Consider the following 12,813-nt stretch of genomic DNA (forward strand, 5'->3'; position numbering starts at 1 on the left):
GACCTTTATTATATATTGATCACAGATCTATGGAGACCTGTATTATATATTGATCACAGATCTATGGAGACCTTTATTATATGTTGATCACAGATCTATGGAGACCTTTATTATATATTGATCACAGATCTATGGGGACCTTTATTATATATTGATCACAGATCTATGGAGACCTTTATTATATAGTGATCACAGAACTCTATAGACTCCTTTTATTTCTCTGACAGGTTGTAAACAAGTGTCCCCTCAGAGCCATGACAGCCCTTAGCCCCGCCCCCTCCCCCCTTCGTAGCTCGGTCACGTGACACGGGCAGCCGAGCGTAGCGGGTCTTCTCCGGATCACGTGACCTCTATCAGTGGCGGTCATGTGACACGGGAGCACGCCCCCCTCAGCCCGTCCAGTGTTGTCTCCTCTCCGCAGTGACCGGCCTGTGAGGAGGTGATAGCCGGTCGGTGGGTCCTCCCCTGTGTGGGGGGCGGGGAGGAGGTTCCCCTGACTCAGCTCATTGTGTGTGTCGGGAGATCGGAGGGCAGACATGACGGTGAAGTTTGAGCGCGCGCTGTCCGATCTCTACCTGGAGACATTACTGCAGAGCAAGCCGCCTCCTCCGGTGAGAGAGAGGGGGAGGGGAGGGTGGCCTTTGTCCCCTGAGTCAGGGAGAGGGTGAAGGTCTCCGGGGGGAGGGGTGTACCGGGTGAAGGTGTGTGGGGGAGGGGTGTACCGGGTGTATATCCTTCTCTCATTGTATATCTGACCTCCTCCTCCATGTCTTCTTCTCCCCAGCCTCTGTCGCCCTCCTCCGGGGCTCTCTCTGAGGAATGTCTCCCCACCAATGGATGTCCGGAGGAGAGGAGGAAGGCCCGCCTGGTCCAGTTCCAGAGGAGCACCGAGGAGCCCATGGTGAGTGACCGGGGGGCACCCCGGAGGATGTGAGGGGTGAAGGGGGCACCCCGGAGGATGTGAGGGGTGAAGGGGGCACCACAGAGGATGTGAAGGGGCCTGAAGGGTGGGGGGGCACCGCGGAGGATGTGAGGGGTGAAGGGGGCACCACGGAGGATGTGAAGGGGGTACCACAGAGGATGTGAGGGGGCCTGAAGGGTGGAGGGGCACCATGGAGGGATGTGAGGGGTCTGAAGGGTGGAGGGGCACCATGGAGGGATGTGAGTGGTCTGAAGGGTGGGAGGGCACCACGGAGGGGTGAAGGGGGCATCACGGAGGGATGTGAAGGGTTGTGGGGCACCATGGAGGATGTGAGGGGTCTGAAGGGTGGAGGGATGTGAGGGGTCTGAAGGGTGGAGGGGGCACCACGGAGGGATGTGAGGGGTGAAGGGGGCATCACGGAGGATGTGAGGGGTCTGAAGGGTGGAGGGGCACCACGGAGGGATGTGAGGGGTCTGAAGGGTGGAGGGGGCACCATGGAGGGATGTGAGGGTTCTAAAGGGTGTGGCATTTGAGGGGTCTGAAGGGTGGAGGGGCACCATGGAGGATGTGAGGGGCTCTCAAGGGTGGAAGGGCACCACGGAGAATGTGAGGGGCTCTCAAGGGTGCAGGGGCACCACGGAGGATGTGAGGGGCTATGAAGGGTGGTGGGGCCCTATGAAGGATGTGAGGAGCTCTGACGGGTGGAGGGGGCACCATGGAGAATGTGAAGAGCTCTGACGGGTGGAGGGGGCACCGTGGAGGAGGTGAGGGGACTGGAGGGTGGAGGGGCAAAATGGAGGGGTCTGAAGGGTGGCGAGGCACCATGGAGGGGTCTGATGGGTGGAGGGGCACCATGGAGGGATGTGAGGGGTCTGATGGGTGGAGGGGCACCATGGATTGATGTGAGGGGTCACATTTTACACACATGAATTACTTGTAGCTGTAGAAGGTCTGGAGGTTGCAGGCAGCCATGCCTGAAAATGTCTCTACAGTTCCCAATATATACAATGTAATGTTCTAAGATGGTAGATGGTGTGATACAGCGTTTACTTTTCAGAGTTCTATGGAACACGGGGGGTCCCCTCAGATACGTTCCCACTGACACCAGTGATGTGCTTAGAGCCCTGTAAGGAACGTTCTTCCCACTGATCACCAATGTAAGGAACATTCTTCCCACTGATCACCAATGTAAGGAACGTTCTTCCCACTGATCACCAATGTAAGGGGCATTCTTCTCACTGATCACCAATGTAAGGGACATTCTTCTCACTGATCACCAATGTAAGGGACATTCTTCTCACTGATCACCAATGTAAGGGACATTCTTCTCACTGATCACCAATGTAAGGGACATTCTTCTCACTGATCACCAATGTAAGGAACATTCTTCCCACTGATCACCAATGTAAGGGGCATTCTTCCCACTGATCACCAATGTAAGGGGCATTCTTCCCACTGATCACCAATGTAAGGGGCATTCTTCCCACTGATCACCAATGTAAGGAACATTCTTCCCACTGATCACCAATGTAAGGAACACTCTTCCCACTGACCACCAATGTAAGGGGCATTCTTCCCACTGATCACCAATGTAAGGGGCATTCTTCCCACTGATCACCAATGTAAGGGACATTCTTCCCACCGATCACCAATGTAAGGGACATTCTTCCCACCGATCACCAATGTAAGGGACATTCTTCCCACCGACCACCAATGTAAGGAACATTCTTCCCACTGATCACCAATGTAAGGAGCATTCTTCCCACTGATCACCAATGTAAGGGACATTCTTCCTACTGATCACCAATGTAAGGAACATTCTTCCCACTGATCACCAATGTAAGGGACATTCTTCCTACTGATCACCAATGTAAGGAGCATTCTTCTCACTGATCACCAATGTAAGGAGCATTCTTCCCACTGATCACCAATGTAAGGAACATTCTTCCCACTGATCACCAATGTAAGGAACATTCTTCCCACTGATCACCAATGTAAGGAACATTCTTCCCACTGATCACCAATGTAAGGGACATTCTTCTCACTGATCACCATTGTAAGGGACATTCTTCTCACTGGCTCCCAATAGTGGCGATGCGCCCATAGTGGGCGCAGGAGCGCCGCCCCCTCTCTCTCTCTCTCCTGCACCGTCACTCAAACAGTCTACAATACATAGAGATTGGTGAGCACCGGCCATCTAAATAACGGCAGCTGGTTGGCTGTGTGGAAGTGTCTATCAGAGCCAGCGGCCTGTTGGCTCTAATCTGCTTCCAAATAGTTAACCAGGGGGCGCAGGGGGGGGGTGGTGCGTTCCTTGGTTAACACTGACACTCATCTCAGCCAATCGGGTTCACTGGATCTGGTTACCGGTAACCTGATTGGCTGAAGCGACATCGAGTGTGAGACTCGGGAGAAGACATCGAGGGGGGATGGCTGACCCGAGAAAGGTAAGTGCTGGGGGGGGGGGGGGCAGAAATCTGGTGTTTTTTGAGGGGGAAAACTGACAGCGTTTTGATGGGCACGGTGGTTGCGTTTTGATGGGGCACGGTGGCTGCGTTTTGATGGGGCACGGTGGCTGCGTTTTGATGGGGCACGGTGGCTGCGTTTTGATGGGGCACGGTGGCTGCGTTTTGATGGGGCACGGTGGCTGCGTTTTGATGGGGCACGGTGGCTGCGTTTTGATGGGGCACGGTGGCTGCGTTTTGATGGGGCACGGTGGCTGCGTTTTGATGGGGCACGGTGGCTGCGTTTTGATGAGGCACGGTGGTTGCGTTTTGATGGGGCACGGTGGTTGCGTTTTGATGGGCACGGTGGTTGCGTTTTTGATGGGGCACGGTGGTTGCGTTTTTGATGGGTCACGGTGGCTGCGTTTTGATGAGTCACGGTGGCTGCGTTTTGATGGGGCACGGTGGCTGCGTTTTGATGGGGCACGGTGGCTGCGTTTTGATGGGGCACGGTGGCTGCGTTTTGATGGGGCACGGTGGCTGCGTTTTGATGGGGCACGGTGGCTGTGTTTTGATGGGGCACGGTGGCTGTGTTTTGATGGGGCACGGTGGCTGTGTTTTGATGGGGCACGGTGGCTGTGTTTTGATGGGGCACGGTGGCTGTGTTTTGATGGGGCACGGTGGCTGTGTTTTGATGGGGCACGGTGGCTGTGTTTTGATGGGGCACGGTGGCTGTGTTTTGATGGGGCACGGTGGCTGTGTTTTGATGGGGCACGGTGGCTGTGTTTTGATGGGGCACGGTGGCTGTGTTTTGATGGGGCACGGTGGCTGTGTTTTGATGGGGCACGGTGGCTGCGTTTTGATGGGGCACGGTGGCTGCGTTTTGATGGGGCACGGTGGCTGCGTTTTGATGGGGCACGGTGGCTGCGGTTGGATGGGGCACGGTGGCTGCGGTTGGATGGGGCACGGTGGCTGCGTTGGATGGGGCACGGTGGCTGCGTTGGATGGGGCACGGTGGCTGCGTTGGATGGGGCACGGTGGCTGCGTTGGATGGGGCACGGTGGCTGCGTTGGATGGGGCACGGTGGCTGCGTTGGATGGGGCACGGTGGCTGCGTTGGATGGGGCACGGTGGCTGCGTTGGATGGGGCACGGTGGCTGCGTTGGATGGGGCACGGTGGCTGCGTTGGATGGGGCACGGTGGCTGCGTTGGATGGGGCACGGTGGCTGCGTTGGATGGGGCACGGTGGCTGCGTTGGATGGGGCACGGTGGCTGCGTTGGATGGGGCACGGTGGCTGCGTTGGATGGGGCACGGTGGCTGCGTTGGATGGGGCACGGTGGCTGCGTTGGATGGGGCACGGTGGCTGCGTTGGATGGGGCACGGTGGCTGCGTTTTGATGGGGCACGGTGGCTGCGTTTGATTTTTTTTTTTTTTTTGCGCCCCCCCAAACAATTTGAGCACCAGCCGCCACTGCTGGCCACCAGTGTAAGGAGGGCTTTCCTCCCTCTGGCCACCAACCAGGGTCGGGGCGTTTCTCCGGCCGGCCGCCATGCTAATGTTAGTAATCCTGGGCAGAAGTTCCCTGAGACTGGGAAGTTGTATTGAGGGTTCCTCCGTGTTACAGAGAGGCAGAGATTTGCTGCTGAGATGAACGCTAGTAAAGCCCATCATGTGACCTTTGCTATTTGTGGTCGGTCTCCGTGGAACAGGGACGCCGGGCGGTTTGTCTCTTCATAGTAGTTGTGACATTTCTGCTCCTTCTGGGGTGACGTGAGGATTTTGGCGCATAGACGGCCCGCTGTTGTGCAATAACAGAAAGTAAAGTGCTGACGTTGCTGATTAGTTGGTCTGCAGCCCAGATAGTGCCGCTCAGCAGTCTTATCTTTCCCCTCGTCAGCAGTCAGCATTCTCGTTCTTATTTTATGTTCATTCCGTGCCCTGTGCTCCTTCCTCAACCAAGAACCCTGAACCCTTCACACGGGTCTTTTTCCCAAAGCATCTTATGTGCCAAAGTCCTTACCACAGCCACGCAGACCCGTGTGGATGGAAGCCGATTGTCCTAACAAGAATGTTTGCTTTATAGGAGGTGCATTCAGCCCGGGAAGGGAGCACCCCCTGGTGGGATTTGACCCCAGAACCCCAATACTGGACAGTCAGTGCCAAAGCCATGCACCCTTTAGTGGGTCTTGACCCTGGAACCCTAAAACAACTCCAAAGGTGTTCGTTAGGGTTGAGGTCGAGGCTTTGGTGAGGTACAAACAGGCCGCTGTCTGACATTTTGAGGCCCTGTACAGCCTTCCTGACAGGGCAGTGCCCATACAGTATGCTGCCCCCTCCACCCCCATGCATCAATGGCACTGACTTTATCCACCTACACCCCAAGAATGAGGAAAAGTCCCTTCACTGCTCCCACTTCCTTGGCCCCTCTGACCTGACGGGGCCCAGGGAAATGTACTTTAAGCCCTGATAAGCAAGTAGGAGTGGGGGGGGGGGGGGGGGGTGTAGTAAAAGCCTTTTATCCAATTAGGCAGAAATGAACTATAAAGCTACCCTGAGCCCCCCGTGTTTAGCTAAGGAGGCCTGGGCCCAGTATTCTTTATGGATTCATGGTGTGCTAGCAATATATTGTTCTTTTCAAGGTTATGGCTGTCTACTGAAGCATGTCCATAGACACCCAACAAGTCCTGCAGCATGTCTCTAGACTCTCAACAAGGCCTATGGCGAGTGTCCCCCCCCCCCCCCAGTCTGCCCACGAGGTCTATGGCGAGTGTCCCCCCCCAGTCTGCCCACGAGGTCTATGGCGAGTGCCCCCCCCCCCAGTCTGCCCACAAGGTCTGTGGCGAGTGTCTCCCCCCCCCCCCCCCCCAGTCTGCCCACGAGGTCTGTGGCGAGTGTCTCCCCCCCCCCCCCCCCCCAGTCTGCCCACGAGGTCTGTGGCGAGTGTCCCCCCCCCCCAGTCTGCCCACGAGGTCTGTGGCGAGTGTCCCCCCCCCCCCCCAGTCTGCCCACGAGGTCTGTGGCGAGTGTCCCCCCAGTCTGCCCACGAGGTCTATGGCGAGTGTCCCCCCCCCAGTCTGCCCACGAGGTCTATGGCGAGTGTCCCCCCCCCCCCCAGTCTGCCCACGAGGTCTATGGCGAGTGTCCCCCCCCCCCCAGTCTGCCCACGAGGTCTATGGCGAGTGTCCCCCCCCCCAGTCTGCCCACGAGGTCTATGGCGAGTGTCCCCCCCCCCCCGTCTACCCACGAGGTCTATGGCGAGTGTCCCCCCCCCCCCAGTCTGCCCACGAGGTCTATGGCGAGTGTCCCCCCCCCCCCCAGTCTGCCCACGAGGTCTATGGCGAGTGTCCCCCCCCCCCCCCCCCCATGTCTGCCCACGAGGTCTATGGCCAGTGTCCCCCCCCCAGTCTGCCCACGAGGTCTATGGCCAGTGTCCCCCCCCCCCCCCCCAGTCTGCCCACGAGGTCTATGGCCAGTGTCCCCCCCCCCCCCAGTCTGCCCACGAGGTCTATGGCCAGTCCCCTCCCCCAGTCTGCCCACGAGGTCTATGGCCAGTCCCCTCCCCCAGTCTGCCCACGAGGTCTATGGCCAGTCCCCTCCCCCAGTCTGCCCACGAGGTCTATGGCCAGTCCCCTCCCCCAGTCTGCCCACGAGGTCTATGGCCAGTCCCCTCCCCCAGTCTGCCCACGAGGTCTATGGCCAGTGTCCCCCCCCCCCCAGTCTGCCCACGAGGTCTATGGCCAGTGTTCCCCCCCCCCCCCCCAGTCTGCCCACGAGGTCTATGGCGAGTGTCCCCCCCCCCAGTCTGCCCACGAGGTCTATGGCGCGTGTCTCCATGCATGTCACCAAGCACCAAGTTTTGTAGCATTACATTCATTGAACATAATGAGCAGGGCCAGACTGTGGCCAGTGTGAGTGGAAAATATCCTGGTGTCAGGAGTGAAAAATTCCTCGGGCTCGGTGGTCAATGAACAAAAACAATTACACAGCACCTATGGTCTCTGTGGGAGGAATAGTGCCCCGTTGTTGGCCACCTGTGGGGAAAAATAGCGCCCCGTTGTTGGCCACCCGTGGGAAAAATAGCGCCCCGTTGGCCACCAATAGCGCCCCGTTGTTGGCCACCTGTGGGGAAAAATAGCGCCCAGTTGTTGGCCACCTGTGGGAAGAAACTAGCGCCCCCGTTGTTGGCCACCTGTGGGAAGACGCTAGCGCCCCCGTTGTTGGCCACCTGTGGGAAGAGGCTAGCGCCCCCGTTGTTGGCCACCTGTGGGAAGAGGCTAGCGCCCCCGTCGTTGGCCACCTGTGGGAAGACGCTAGCGCCCCCGTTGTTGGCCACCTGTGGGAAGACGCTAGCGCCCCCGTTGTTGGCCACCTGTGGGAAGACACTAGCGTCCCCTTTGTTGGCCACCTGTGGGAAGACACTAGCGCCTCGTTGTTGGCCATCTGTGGGAAGACACTAGCGTTGGCGTCTTAGGGAGAACTAGTTGCAAGGGCTGGATAAAGGAAAGGACCGCATCTGGTCCAAGAGCCGCAGTTTACAGTCCACGGTTATAGACCACAAGGGATGTGCAAACAGTTAATAATCAGCTCTGCCAACTTATTTTCTTGATCTGCTTACTCATTATGATCCCATTCACCAGACTTGGATTTAACGGCCATTAATAGAACCTAAAAGAAACGCTCACATCCCAACCTTCAAAAACACAGCGATTGTTATCAAGAAAAGAGAACCTGCCTACATAAGTACCTGAATCCAAGCTGATTGTCACCACGGCCTGCTCCATCCCCCATCCACACTTGTGACTTTCGCAGAGTCTCCCACCACCGGCATTTTCAGGCTTCAGCATTTTTGTTCTAGTTAATGGAAAGTTAGTTACTAGGAGGAGAAAAGGCGAGAATCCGAGAAATCTGTTTTTTTTTTTTTTTCAGACGCTCTCATTGAAGTCTATAGTGGCCAAAAAAAAAAAAAAACCCTCTCCTCTATCCCGAAGAATAGAAACCATGAATAGACTCGCTGTCCCTTTAAATCCCACAAAAATGTGACCAATCTGCTTTGAACCTATAACCGTGTTGACACCACACAGCGAATATTTGCTTCAATAAAAATGGTGCCAAAAATTGTCACACAGTCTTGCAGTGGGTGAACCACAAGTCCCAGCAATCCAATAATACTCCCCATGCTCCTCCACCATGTGTGACCTTCAGTCTTTGTGTTCTGTACCCCCCCCCCCCCTGTATCAATAAAGACTTTTTCCATGTGAATGGCGTTGCCTGCGCACCGAGCGCTCCCCCCCCCTCCTGGGAATTTCCATCGGGCCTTGCATACCGGAGGTAAAGACCCCAAATCGTTAGAGGGCAATAGCGCGTCTGCGGGTGACCCCAAATATTCACCAGGTTACACCACAGCACTTGCCTTCAGCTCTTTAGGTCTTCTTCCTCGCGTATGAATGGGTAGCATGGGATGCCAAGTCACATGACTCATGGCCTCAGCACAGCCCCCTAAATCTACAAAAAGAGGAATGGAGGAACCAATAGTGTGTCCAAGCCTAGGACGGGGGGGATTTGATTTAAATCTCTAGTAAAAAGGCTAAATTTAAATCATCTCACTATAAATCTTAATTTTTAAAGAGCAACTGTCATCACTGTCCTGCAGCAGCTCTCCCCGACCCGCTGTTGGCTTTCCTCCCCTTGACCCGCTGTTGGCTTTCCTCCCCTTGACCCGCTGTTGGCTTTCCTCCCCTTGACCCGCTGTTGGCTTTCCTCCCCTTGACCCGCTGTTGGCTTTCCTCCCCTTGACCCGCTGTTGGCTTTCCTCCCCTTGACCCGCTGTTGGCTTTCCTCCCCTTGACCCGCTGTTGGCTTTCCTCCCCTTGACCCGCTGTTGGCTTACCTCCCCTTGACCCGCTGTTGGCTTACCTCCCCTTGACCCGCTGTTGGCTTACCTCCCCTTGACCCGCTGTTGGCTTACCTCCCCTTGACCCGCTGTTGGCTTACCTCCCCTTGACCCGCTGTTGGCTTACCTCCCCTTGACCCGCTGTTGGCTTACCTCCCCTTGACCCGCTGTTGGCTTACCTCCCCTTGACCCGCTGTTGGCTTACCTCCCCTTGACCCGCTGTTGGCTCTCCTCCCCTTGACCCGCTGTTGGCTCTCCTCCCCTTGACCCGCTGTTGGCTCTCCTCCCCTTGACCCGCTGTTGGCTCTCCTCCCCTTGACCCGCTGTTGGCTCTCCTCCCCTTGACCCGCTGTTGGCTCTCCCCCCCCCCCCCCCCCCCCCCCCGTGAGCCACTGTTGCCTCGAGACTCCTCCACCCCCCCGTGAACCGCTATTGGCTCTTCTCTCCTCTGACCCCCTAGTGAGCCGCTGTTGGCTATTCTCTCCTCCACTCCCCCGGGAGCCGATGTTGGCTCTTCTCTCCTCAACCCCCCCCCCCCCCCCCCCCGTGAGTCACTGTTGGCTCTTCTCTCCTCCACAGCCCCCCCCCCCCCCCCCCCGTGAGCCGCTATTGGCTCTTCTCCCGCCCATTCATGCTGAATAAACTAAATTATTAATGTATCTTAAATGGAGAACTGTCTTTTAGACTCCAAAAGCATTTTATTTAAATACATTTGATAAACATAAATATTTAAATAAAAAATCGGATTTGTTTTATTTAAAATAAAAAAAATCATTGACTTTTATAAACCCTGCCTAGTACACACAAGCCGAATTCCAAGGCGACATCGGCCAGTTCAATAAACACTGGCCGTTATTCAGCCCCGTGTGTATGGCAGCCGCCTATCCGACCCGACGGAAGATGGCCACTTCCTATAAAGACAAATTTATAATACAAATATTAAACAATACACATAAAATGATAAAAGTCCCACAAATTGTGAACCAGCTTGATGAGAGTTCCCATGCTCACTTCATCCACATAGGTGCCTTTGTCAGAGTTCTCCACCACCATCCAAAATATTCACCTCACCAGTAGACCCGTATCCAGGGGGGACTGGGCCTGGCCGGGGCAATTGTCAATCGCTTACAAACTAGCGTGGCGTGACAAAGCATAGGCTCCACCCTACTAGTTTTGTCATAACTTGACGTCATCAGGCATCATGACGCTTCACAGTTGAAGTTAAAGGAAATTGTAGAATGTTTTGGCCAGCTTTATATTGGTGAATCTCCATCATCAAGTCTCCTGGGCACTTGTGTCTTTATAGAGGCCGGTCCTTTTTTTATTTGATAACAAACATTTTATTAAAAAAACAAATTAAAAATTGCCAGTTCTGAAAGAAAGTCCCTTTTGGGAGATTGGAAAACACTCTCTAATCTTTGGTCATTCTTATTTTCAGGGTATCACTCTCAAGTTGAATTCGCAGCAGAAATGCGTTGTTGCGCGGATCCTACATGGCGGCCTTATTCATCGACAAGGTGAGTTCATTTCAGTTGTTTCCTGTTCCCCCCCCCCCCCCCCGAATTGTAAAGCATGCAAAAGTTACATTCTCTTTAACCACTTCAATACTGGGCACTTTTACCCCCTTCCTGCCCAGGCCAATTGTCAGCTTTCAGCGCTGTCGCACTTTGAATGACAATTGTGCGGTCATGTAACACTGTACACATATATAAAAATGTTATTTATTTTCCCACACAAATAGAGATTTCTTTTTGTGGTATTTTATCACCACTGGGAGTTTTATGTTTTGCTAATGTTCGTCATGGGCACTGATTGGGGTCACTGATGGGCACTGATTGGGGTCACTGATGGGGGGGGTCACTGATGAAGCGGCACACATGTTCTGCTCTGATTGGTGTCACTGATGGGCTCTGATTGGTGTCACTGATGGGCTCTGATTGGTGTCACTGATGGGCTCTGATTGGTGTCACTGATGGGCTCTGATTGGTGTCACTGATGGGCTCTGATTGGTGTCACTGATGGGCACTGATTGATGGGCACTGATGAAGCGGCACACATGTTCTGCACTGATTGGTGTCACTGATGATGCGGCACACGTGTTCGGCACTGATGGGGGGGTCACTGATTACCTGTACAGGTCTCCCCTGCAAGGAGATGCCACTAATCGACTCTCCTTCGCCTCACACTCTGTGTGAGGCGAGGAGAGCCGATAAACAACACTTCATGTGACCAGCTGTGATTGGCTGTGTCCAATCACATAGGTAAAGAGTTGCGTCATTGGCTCTTTCCTGAGGATCGGGGTCACGCGTTGTCCTAGAAACACTCTCTCGTTCTCTCGTTCTCTCTCTCTCTCTCTCTCTCTCTCTCTCTCTCTCTCTCTCTCTCTCTCTCTCTCTCTCTCTCTCTCTCTCTCTCTCTCTCTCTCTCTCTCTCGTTCTCTCTCTCTCTCGTTCTCTCTCTCTCTCGTTCTCTCTCTCTCTCTCGTTCTCTCTCTCTCTCGTTCTCTCTCTCTCTCGTTCTCTCTCTCTCTCGTTCTCTCTCTCTCTCGTTCTCTCTCTCTCTCGTTCTCTCGTGTTCTCGTTCTCTCGTGTTCTCGTTCTCGTTCTCTCTCTCTCTCTCTCTCTCTCTCTCTCTCTCTCTCTCTCTCTCTCTCTCTCTCTCTCTCTCTCTTGTTCTCGTTCTCGTTCTCGTTCTCGTTCTCGTTCTCTCTCTCTCGTTCTCTCTCTCTCGTTCTCTCTCGTTCTCGTTCTCTCTCTCGTTCTCGTTCTCTCTCTCGTTCTCGTTCTCTCTCTCGTTCTCGTTCTCTCTCTCGTTCTCGTTCTCTCTCTCGTTCTCGTTCTCTCTCTCGTTCTCGTTCTCTCTCTCGTTCTCGTTCTCTCTCTCGTTCTCGTTCTCTCTCTCGTTCTCGTTCTCTCTCTCGTTCTCGTTCTCTCTCTCGTTCTCGTTCTCTCTCTCGTTCTCGTTCTCTCTCTCGTTCTCGTTCTCTCTCTCGTTCTCGTTCTCTCTCTCGTTCTCTCTCTCGTTCTCTCTCTCGTTCTCTCTCTCGTTCTCTCTCTCGTTCTCTCTCTCGTTCTCTCTCTCGTTCTCTCTCTCGTTCTCTCTCTCGTTCTCTCTCTCGTTCTCTCTCTCGTTCTCTCTCTCGTTCTCTCTCTCTCTCTCTCTCTCTCATAGGTAAAGAGTTGCGTCATTGGCTCTTTCCTGAGGATCGGGGTCACGCGTTGTCCTAGAAACTCTCTCTCGTTCTCTCTCTCTCGTTCTCTCTCTCTCGTTCTCTCTCTCTCGTTCTCTCTCTCTCGTTCTCTCTCTCTCTCTCTCGTTCTCTCTCTCTCTCGTTCTCTCTCTCTCTCGTTCTCTCTCTCTCTCGTTCTCTCTCTCTCTCGTTCTCTCTCTCTCTCTCGTTCTCTCTCTCTCTCGTTCTCTCTCTCTCTCGTTCTCTCTCTCTCTCGTTCTCTCTCTCTCTCGTTCTCTCTCTCTCTCGTTCTCTCTCTCGTTCTCTCGTTCTCTCTCTCGTTCTCTCGTTCTCTCTCTCGTTCTCTCGTTCTCTCTCTCGTTCTCTC

At 54.6% G+C, this 12,813-nt stretch overlaps 1 protein-coding gene across 1 annotated transcript; it reads left to right on the top strand.

Annotated features, from left to right (window-relative positions):
* Positions 1-323: 323 nt before the first annotated feature.
* On the top strand, positions 324-10,787 carry LOC120924230 (55 kDa erythrocyte membrane protein-like; the record flags this gene model as incomplete). Its single annotated transcript, XM_040335101.1, has 3 exons — positions 324-611; positions 785-901; positions 10,695-10,787. Coding segments are annotated over exons 1-3 (285 nt in total), but the record flags the coding sequence as incomplete, so codon positions are not given.
* Between the last annotated feature and the right edge of the window lie 2,026 nt (positions 10,788-12,813).

This window comes from Rana temporaria, unplaced genomic scaffold (assembly GCF_905171775.1).
Source record: "Rana temporaria unplaced genomic scaffold, aRanTem1.1, whole genome shotgun sequence".
Lineage (NCBI taxonomy): Eukaryota > Metazoa > Chordata > Amphibia > Anura > Ranidae > Rana > Rana temporaria.